General features: G+C 53.9%; 1 protein-coding gene across 1 annotated transcript in view; it reads right to left on the minus strand.

Moving 5' to 3' along the window:
* Positions 1-10136, minus strand: part of PTPRU (protein tyrosine phosphatase receptor type U) — an 88281-nt gene that overhangs the window by 10815 nt on the left and 67330 nt on the right. The window contains exons 16-22 of the mRNA XM_029227027.1: positions 10117-10128; positions 9339-9414; positions 8771-8847; positions 3074-3110; positions 2369-2466; positions 2171-2287; positions 1212-1366 (exon numbers count right to left, since the gene is read on the minus strand). Coding sequence (XP_029082860.1) covers positions 1212-1366; positions 2171-2287; positions 2369-2466; positions 3074-3110; positions 8771-8847; positions 9339-9414; positions 10117-10128 — 572 coding nt within the window. The remainder of the gene's footprint in view (positions 1-1211; positions 1367-2170; positions 2288-2368; positions 2467-3073; positions 3111-8770; positions 8848-9338; positions 9415-10116; positions 10129-10136) is intronic.

The raw sequence follows: 10136 nt of genomic DNA on the forward strand, positions 1-10136 counted from the left end.
AGAAAGGGTAGGGAGAATGCAGGTGTGAAACCAGCCCAACTTAGCAGCTGTGACTGGGGGAGAGGAACAAAGGTGCTGCTCAGAGAACATTAATCCAAGAATGTTCTGGTCTCCTGGATGTCCCCAAATCTCCTGCACATCCTTCAAAGCCCTACGCACTCAAACCCACTCACATACTCAGTGGATCCTCCAGCAGATGTCATGCTTTTGAGCTCCCAGAGCAATCTGGGTGGACTTTTATCAAAACCTTCCTTCCTGCTCCGTGGTCATTGTTTATGTGGCTGTCTCCCTCACCAACTGGGAGCTCCTTGAGAGCTGGGCTGGGTCGGGCCCAATTCTGGGATCCTCACATTCAGCACCAGGTTGAGCAGAGTTGAGAGGAGGGGGGAGGACAAAGATGACACCAAGATCTCACGCTTGAAAATGGCAGTAGCAAAGTGTCAGCCACAAAGACACACAGCCACCGCATCTCCCGTACACCGCTGCTGGGGGCTTGAATTAGTGCAACGACTTTGGAAAACTGTTTGTAGTACCTAGTAAGGCTGAACATTCACACAGAGCAATTCCACTCCTACGTACATACCTCCCTGGAAGGTGTGTGTGTGTCGGCCAAAACACATGTAATAGAATGTCCTTAGTAGCACTATTCATGATAGCTCAAAGCTGGAAATGCCTATCCATAGCAGAGTGGATAAACACATTGTGGTTTATTCACCCAGTGGAACAGGATACAATATGGATGAACCTTATAAACATAAGGTTAAGGGAAAGTCAGATTCCAAAGTGCACCTGACGTATGGTTCCATTTATACAAAGTTCAAAAGCATGCAAAATGAATCTAAGGTTTAGAAGTCAGGATAGTGATTGCTCTGGAAGGGAGGACGGGGGTACAGACCAGAAGGGGGCTCCAGGGGCAACCTTGCTCAAAGGAAGCAAATGGATCTCAGTCCTGCCTGGTGCCTCGCCAACCCCTCACCCCCTCCATGTCTCCAGCGCCCCCTCGGCATCTGAGAGAAGGGCCTCCCCAGGTCTTGGGGAGCACACAAGGGGGCCAACCCCAGAGCCAAAGCTCAAAGGGCAAAGGGCCCCTGGTGGTCATTCTCCCCTGTCCCCTGTCTCTGAGCAGGAAGGACCCAAGTCCAATCTCGTTTAGGGACCTCCAACAGCCCCATTCCCCACCCCTCTTCTCCCCGGGCTTCCCGGCACCCCACCTGCAGTGGATGACAATGGGCCCAGCATCAGGGGGCGTGGAGGCCTTCACGCGCCGGATGAAAGCCAGCAGCCCCGTGGCGTGGTAGGGGACGCCGTGCTCCGGCCATGCCGTGAAGTGGAACTGGCGGACTTCGTGGCGAGCAGAGTAGCCTCTCTGGGGAGACAAGAGTAGTAACAGTCAGAGTCCCTGCTGGCGTCTATCAGACACTTGCTGTGTGCCGGGCACTGGGGTGAGCATCTCACCGCAAGAACTCAGTTCACCCCAATGAGACTCAAGAGGTGGGTATTAATGATTCATTGTACAGGTGAGAAAACTAAGGCTCGAAAGAGGAGAAACCACTTGCCCGAAGTTAGACGAGACAGATATTATGCAGGAGTTGGGCTGGGATCTTCCTGATGCCAAACCTCCGTTAGTAGTCACCCACCTCTACCGCCTGGATTACACAACAGCCCTAGGAGATCATTTTGACTCTCCGGGTCTTAGTTCAAAGGGGGAAAACTATCTTTCTTCTGAGGATTTTACAGACGATCAAGTGGGACCATGATTAGGAAAATCTGGTCACGCCTGACCCTGTGGCTTTTCATGAGTGACGTAACCACTCTGAGCCTCACTTTCCTTAACTATAAAATGGGTCTAAGGGCAAAGGCCTAATCCCACAGAGCTTTCCAGGGCTGAAATAATATGTGCAACGGGCTTAGCACAGAGCCTAGCACAGAACAGGACCGGCACCTGGGCTGCGACCCGCATCATCCTCACCGCCTCGACTTCCTCTCGGAGTCGCCAGCAAAGACGGCCACCTTTCCACCCGTCCACGGTGCTCTCAGCAGTTGCCGAGTGGCTGCCTTGCTGGGCAGGCAGCGGGGCCCTGCCCACCCTCCACTCCTGGGCTGGGGGAGGTGGGCTCTGCCCCACCTCGCAGGCAGCCTGGGAAGGGCCCCGTGACGACAGGAGACTCACCCGCTCCAGGGCAAAGTTGCGCACAACATACTCCGCTAGGATCTCCGTCTTCACCAGCGTGATCTTGATGTCCCCGTACATGTCCGAGTCCTCTGGCCAGTACCGCGAGCATTTCACCTGGAGTCCCCACGGGGCAGGTTCAGCGGGCTCTTCACTGCCCCCTGGCCCACCACACCCGTCCCCCACGGCCCCACTTACCCTGCCCACCTCCACCAGCTTGGTGATCATGACAATGCTGGAACAGTGCTCCTGCCACACCATGCGCCAGAAGTCGTAGACCATCTCGGGCTTCGGCCCTGGGGGCACAGAGGATGCTTGTCCCTGAGGCCAGGTCTCCACCCAGGCCCAGCACACGGCTGCCCCGCACCACCACCCCAGGCCAGGAGACTCCTGAGCCCCAAATGGGGGCTTCGTGCTCACCCCACACACACCCCACCAACTGCCAACTCATGCCTGTTGGGCCCTGGGGGTGGGCATTATCAGGGAGGGCCTGCCTGGAGACACCCCTCATCCTGAGCGCAACCCAAGAAGCAGAGCTAGAGGGCCACGGCACAAGTCTCCAGGCGGGATGAACAGATGGACAGCTGGGCGGGAAGACTCAGCCAGAGGGACCCAGGCGGTCCCCAGACCAAGAGGCACAATCCACACCCGTGAGGACCGAGTCTGGCTGGCCCTTTTGCATGCAGACAGACAGCTGGACCAGGAGCTACAAATGGATGGTGCACATCAGGGAAACAAAAACACAAAGAGGGGGCGGAGACGGATGGCCAGATTCCAGACACCCAGTCAGAGAGTGGGGCTCAGACAGACAGAGAGACAGATGGGAGGCAGGCAGATAAGCAGGGAAGGCAGGAAGGCAGGCACACTGAGGGGCACATGGTGGGGGGGGGGGGTGCCAGGTACCTTGAGTGGCTATGAAGTGGTTTGACCTGTGGTAACCCTGGAACAGGAGAAGACGGTGTGGTAAGACCCCAGGGAGCAGCCCCTCACTTGCTCAGGCCCCTTCTGCCCTCCTCTCCCAGAAGCTGCACACACACCCCCAGGGAACTGCCCCACCCTCCTGACCAGGGTGACCCTGTCCTCCCAGTCCCCAAGTAAGGAAGGAAGTACAGCTTAGACACCAGTGTCTTCGATTTAAACCCATCTTTGCTATGTGACCCTAGGGAGGGCACAACTCCTTTATGGGCCTAGAGGGTCTCCCCATTCATAAATTGGGGATAATTATCCGCAATCTGCTTACAACCCGGCTGCTGTTTGAAGACAAATAAATTGCGGGGTGACCCTGCCCTGTTCCTAAAGCCCCAGAGACCCTAAGCAACCCCAGATCCTAGGCTGGGTCTTGTCAGCTATCCCAGGCCCCCTCAGGGCAACCAGAATGGGCAATGCCCCTCCCGACTACCCCAGTCACCCAGAGCTTGGGTGGCCGGATGAAGGCTTCAGGTTAGGAGCAAATGAGCACAGGAGTTGCTCATGGACTTCAGAGAAAATGTGTTTTAAAATCTTTGAAATCAATAATAAAAACAATAATAATTAAAATAATTATTTATTAAAATAATAATACATTTTTGAGGTCCTATTACGCTCACATACTGTGCTAAGCACTTTACCTACATTATCTCCCACAAAAGAGAGGCCAAGAGCTACTTCGTCCTCCATCCCCAGAGCCCTCAGGCTGAGAAGTGGAACCAGCCAGACTCCATCCCCACCCTGGGGCCTTAGCCACCCATGAGGTCCTGCCCACAGGAGACACCCAGGGGAATCAATGTAGGCAACACGGGATAGGTAAGAAGTACTGCAAGGCCGGTGCAAGAGAAACAACCAAGCTCGGCCACTTGCCTCAAGTTCACAGCTCCCAGCAAATCCTCTGGCCCCGTGGGCTTCCCAGGCCCAAGGGGCCCTGGAGTCAGACTGCCAGAGTTCAAATCCCTGCTCTGCATAGCTCTTGCTAAGTATGTGCCCTTGGGCGAATCCCTTTACTTCTCTATGCCTGTATTTTCACATCTATGAAATGGGAATATTGGGCTTCCCTGGTGGCGCAGTGGTTGGGAGGCCGCCTGCCAATGCAGGGGACACGGATTCGTGCCCTGGTCTGGGAAGATCCCACATGCCGCGGAGCGGCTGGTCCCGTGAGCCATGGCCGCTGAGCCTGCGCGTCCGGAGCCTGTGCTCTGCAACGGGAGAGGCCACAACAGTGAGAGGCCCGCATACCGCAAAAAATAAATAAATAAAATGGGAATATTTATAGCATTTACTTCCTTGGACTCCTGTGAGGAGTAAATAAAGTTACATATGCCAAGGGCTTGGCACCATGTCAAGCACTAAGCCAGTACTTAATCAATAACAGCCATTACTATTACTACTACTTTAAAGGCCAACGAGTACCCCTGAAGATCTAAATGGTGTGAATGTCAAGAATTCCTGGAGATCTAAATGGTGTCAAGAATTCCTGGGCAGACAGTGGTTTACAACAGGGGTTAAGAATCTGAGTCTTGGGTCAAGTTGACCTGGGTCTCTGTTGCAACTCTACCAAGGAGCAGCTGTGTGATTCCAGGCACTAAGTGGGCTCTTCTCAGCCTTTACTGTGCACACGAATCTCCTGGAGATCTTGCTAAAAGGCAGATTCAGATTCAGAAGGTCTGGGGCAGGGCCCAGGATTGTGCATTTCCAAGCAGATCCCAGGTGGTGCCAAGGCTGGGCTTCAAAACACACTCTGAGTAGCCAGGCTCTCTAAGCCTCTGTTCTCCTCCGGAATATGAGGATAATAGCAAGACATGCACGTGTTGTATACCTACACGCTCCCATGAAAATGACCAAAACATAGTCAACGTTACCAATAACGAAAAGCCTCCCAGAGTCATTCAGCCCTCACTACTGGAACCTCTCTGGGTCTAGCCTAATTCCCTCCTGCCATCTCCCCAGCCACTGCCTGTGCTTCAAGTCCTCAGGGGAGCTGCTGGGCATCTGGGGTCAGAGGGGTGCTGCCTCTGTGCTGCCCTCCACCCCCAGCCTTAGTCAAGCTGGGAACAAGCTACTCCACCTAAAACCGGTCTGCCTGAGAATCTCACGTGAGAGAGCCAGGGTCTCTTCTGATTCATCCACCTCTGTCCCTCCAGTGCCCAGCACACTGCCAGCGCCCAATTGCTAGTCAGTATACAGCAAACAACTGAACAAGGTTTTAGACAGATGGCCTTCAATACCTGCATATTAACTTTGGAATTGCATACATGTATTACACAATTATATCACACAGAGGACAGTGAAATGGAAAGTTTTAAATGATCCGATGTTAAAGGAAGATAAGGAGACACCTTGAGCACACCCACTTTAGAGACCAGGATTAGCGAGCAGAGGTCTTCACACTCCGGGCCATCAGCATGTCCTAGGGGCCTGCTCCCACCCCTCCCTGGCGTCTCTGAGTGGGTGGAGCTGGGAGACTGACGACTTGCACGGTGGGCAAGACCCCAGGGCACCCTGATGCCCCCAAAGGGGGAGATCCAGGGTCTCGTGTAAGGGTGGAGGGCTCAGGATGGGTTTGAGCTAATCCAGAGCCGTGGGGCCATGAGTCAGCCACTCAACATTTCTAAGCCTCAATTTTCTCGTCTGCCAAATGCAGGTCCCAACCTTGCAGAGTGCGGTAAGGATGGCATGATGTGCCTGGCACAGAGCAGGTGCTCAGCCAATGACACTCTTGTTAATGGACATTTGAAGATTAATTAAGCCAAGTCTCCTCGGGGCATTTCGTAAGAGTCTGACAATAACTAAATGAGTAGTGTGTTTTGTGGAGATTGAGACGTAAAGTATTGATACAACGACCTATATTCATCACCTCCTAAGGGGGGGGCGCTAGGGCTGAGTACATCCACTGCCTTCTGTGGGCCTAATATTCCACTTAAGTTTCGGAACTTTACAAATGAACTGTTTAAACCAACTCAAAACAAGGCAGAGGGTGTCTAGAAGCACATCTGGGACAACTGTCATCTCCAGCAGGTGCGACAGCCGGGACCTTACACTTTATATATGAGGTATCTCCGTGCTGTCTGAAAGTCTAATGATGAATTGTATTTTTGCAATCATAAAAAAAGCAAGAAATATATTTGTAAAAGAAAAAAGGAGATAAAACAGACGAAGTACCCAAAAAAGAAAACAATCCCATCGGGCATCAACTATTACGAAAATAATATGTATTAAAAGACAAATCAGAGGACTGCTAGATGAATTGGGGTTTTTTTTTTAATTTTTAAAAGGCCCAAACACAGCACAATTTTTGAAAATAAAATACCCATACTGCTCCCCCAAAATAAAACATTCAAATTAGGGCTACATTGAGGGCAAAGTAGCGAGGGTTGAGTTTCAAGCAAACTGATCACAAAGGGATTTGAACACCAGGGAAACTGGTATTAAGGGGACTGCCCGGGGCCATCCTTGCTTCCTGGAAGGCCCTGACCCCCAAGCAGCACCCCCAACGCGGCACCCAGGGCAGCTCCCCCCATCGCGCCCCTCCCAGGCCCGCAAAAGGTGCGGCTACTGAGGATTCATCAGGCATGGGGAGCCCGGCACAAGGGCGACAGAGGTGACAGCCGGTGAAGAACAGAGCCTGGGGAGGCACCCGGAGGCACCCCAACACTGCCAGCCCGTCTCAGGGCAGAGGAGATGAAGGGAATGGTCTAAACAGGGATCGTGTCGAATCTTCAGCCCTGGGCGGCCCCTGAAGTGGACGGTTGGTGTTGGGCGCACGGGTGGAGGGGAAGGAGGACAGAGACAGAGAGAGAGACAGCCAGAGACTGTGAGAGAGTCTGAGACATAGCCAGTCGGACAGACAGGAGGAGGAGGAGATGGGGAGAGTGATACTTACTTCACGGTTTATCCGAATCTTAATGATTCCAGTGAGGGAACAGTACAAAGCAAAAGAGACAGATATTAGGCCAGAGGCAGATGGAGGTGGACGGAGCACAGGAGTGGCCAGAATGGGTGATGCCAGCAGGGGCGGCAGAGCAGAGATGCGAGGGCTGGGCAAGAGAGGGGAAGGGGCAGGTCCCTGCCGGGGCCCAAGGTGAAGCCGAGGAGGACCTTGAGGAGACCGAGGCAAGGCCCCTGTCACCAAAACTGCCCAAGTCTGAGAGGTGAGGCCAGGCCCGGCCCCATAGCCCAGCCAGGGGAGAGGATGGGAGGTGGGGGAGAAGGTAAGGAATTCTGGGAAATACGGGGTAGCGCATCTGGCCACCAGGAGGGAATGAAGACAAAGGAAAGGAAAGGTCACCTCCAGAGTCCCTGACTCCCCCCCTCCCAGATACATGCCTCCTCCACCTCCAGCCGGTCATGCCGCTCCTACCTGGGCCACCCTTCCCTTCCCTCTCCAGCCACCCAAGGCCAGCACGAGCCCTCTGCTTCCATGCAGCCGGCCACAGCTAACCCTGGCACTACCACCACCTTGCTGTGTGACGCTGAGGAAGTCATTCCTCTTTTCTGGCCTGTGCTTTTCCATCCAGTCTGAATTTATTTTACTTGTACGCTTATGTGTCTCCCCAACTAGAATCTGTATGTTCATGGAAAGCAGGGACTGTGTCTGCTTGCTCACTGCTGTATCCCTGGTGCCCAGCACAATGCCTGGCACACAGTAGGTGCTCAAAACATAGCTAACAAATGAATAAATGACTCTCTACCAAACTCGGCTCGCTGCAGGTCAGGGAGTCTGATCAGGGTCCGACTCCTGGGCCTGTCCTGTCTCACCCTCATCCACACTTGGGGAGCGGACTCATCACCTCTCCTTCACACTCAAGCTCAGGCCCCCTGGCTGCCTGCCCTGTCTCTGGCCCCTCCCTCTGGTCCAGCCCGAGCAGTTGCTGCTGTGGCTGGCAGGACAGTCTCATGGTTAGCAGCAAAGGCTTTGGAGACCCTGACAGGCTGAGATTTGAATCTCTTCTTTACCACTCCCTAGCTGTGTGACCTGGGAAAAGTAGCTTCACCTCTCTGAGCCCCAGTTAAGTGAGGCCACACAATGCTAACTACCGCATAGGGTGGTTGTAGGGATTATATAAAGTTAATTATTAGGTATAAAGTGCTTAGCACAGTGCTTGGCACACAGTACATGGTCAATAAACCTGAGTTATTATTCTTACAGTACTGCTCTGATCATGGGTAAACACTTTTAATGACTCCCTGGTGCCCCTAGGGAAAAGGCCAAATTCCTCAGCTTGCCATTCGTGGCCTTCAGCGCAGCCCCTGTCTGCCTTCAGCCTCGCTGTGTATCACCAGAATCCCACCCCCAGGCTCTTGGCCCCTCACCAAGAGAGGATCCTTCCTCATATCTAGGCCTAGCTGTCTGCCCTTTTCCCTCCATTCTGCCTCACTGACACTCCCCTCCACCATCCCCATCCCCCGTCTCTCAGGCCAACTCTGGCCTGCAGGAAGTCCTCCTGACAGCTGCCGCCCACCCTCTCCTCCCCTCGGCTGAGCTCCGTGGCACTGACTGCAGGAGGTGGGGGCACTCAGAACCCAGCCACGTGAACCCCCATTTGTTCCCTGACAGGTCCCGCCCTGCCTGGACAGTGAGCCTGGAGTGGGCAGGGCCGGTCAGCAGAGATGACGGGGCGAGGCACTCACGTCTATGTAGTTGGCATTAATGTAGTCGGCATCAGGGTCTCCCAGCAGCGGGTGCAGTTTTACTCGGTGCCGATCATCTGGAAACACAGAGCAGGTGGCCATGGGGTGGGCAGGGGCTGAACTGGGGAGCCCAGAGCTGAGGCAGTGGGGGAAGCTTCCTGGGGGCCAGAGGTGGGGCACAGGCAGGTCAGCCAGGGAACCTAGAGGCTCAGGACCAACGAGTAGGCCCTTGGTACTGCTGGAGGCAGGGCAGGCCAGTGGTTAGTGTCTGCACTGCAGCATCAAGAAGGCCTGAGGTCCTGTGCTGCTCACACAAGTATATTAGCTGTGTGACCTTGGGCAGGGGGCTTAACCTCCCAAGCCTCAGTTTCCTTATCTGTAAAGTGGGGGTTCTACTACATCCACTTCACAGGGTTGCTGAGAGGACGAAGTGAGATAACAGGTGTGATGCTCAGCACACAGCTTGGCATGAGACAGGCCCTCAATAAATGGCTCACTCTTCTGTTCTGCTGCTTCCTGTTCCATCCCACCCACTGCCCCAGACCCCAGGCCCTCCCCCAGGACTCACAGGCAGGCATGGGCTCCTGCCGGCCACCCTTGACCTTGTCTTTCTTCTTTGTAGCATCCCAGCCTTCAAAAAAGCTCTGCCAGAAGGGAAAGTGGTAGTTAGTGAGGGGGGGAAGCCCCTCTCTCATAAGAGCCCTATCCCCTCAAGAGGATGGGAGTGGGACCACGACAAGGGCCAGGTTCAGGGTGAAACTTGGGGCCTGAAATAAAGTCACTGTAAATTCCCTTGTAAGTGAGGGACTAAGTTCAATACCAAGCTGTGTAGGGGGAAGAGAGAAAAGAGGGGAAAAGAGGGTTAGAGTTCAGAGACATTTTAGAATGAGGGTCAGGTTTAGGGCAAATCCAGGTTTGAGCTGGGAAGAAGGTAAAGGTGAGGGTCAAATGAAGTCCAGATGGAGGTAGGATGGGATTCAAGTCAGAGTCCAAATGGAGCCTAGGATGAGAGTCAGGGTCAAAGTCAGACTGGGATTTAGGTTGGAGGTCAGGGTCAGTGTTGGTGGTCAGGTTCATATCAGGAATAGAATAAGGATCCCGGCAGGGTCCAGATGGAGACTGAGATAAGATTCAAGATCAGTTTTCAAGTCAGGGTTAGGGTGAGAGTTAGAAACCAGGTCAGTCTGAGGTTAGGATCAAGGTCAAGGTCAAAACATCAGGTTGAATTTGGGGACTGTCAGAGCATGGGTCCATCCAGGGCTGGGCTGAGGGCTGCCAGGGTCCACAGGGAGGAGCAACCAGGCAAGGCCCTGGCGAGGGGTCCTGGCTGGACTGGGGCCGTGCACCTCATACTCCTGCTTGAAGC

The sequence above is a fragment of the Monodon monoceros genome, unplaced genomic scaffold (assembly GCF_005190385.1).
Source record: "Monodon monoceros isolate NGI ecotype Baffin Bay Population unplaced genomic scaffold, NGI_Narwhal_1 Super_Scaffold_18, whole genome shotgun sequence".
Classification (NCBI taxonomy): domain Eukaryota; kingdom Metazoa; phylum Chordata; class Mammalia; order Artiodactyla; family Monodontidae; genus Monodon; species Monodon monoceros.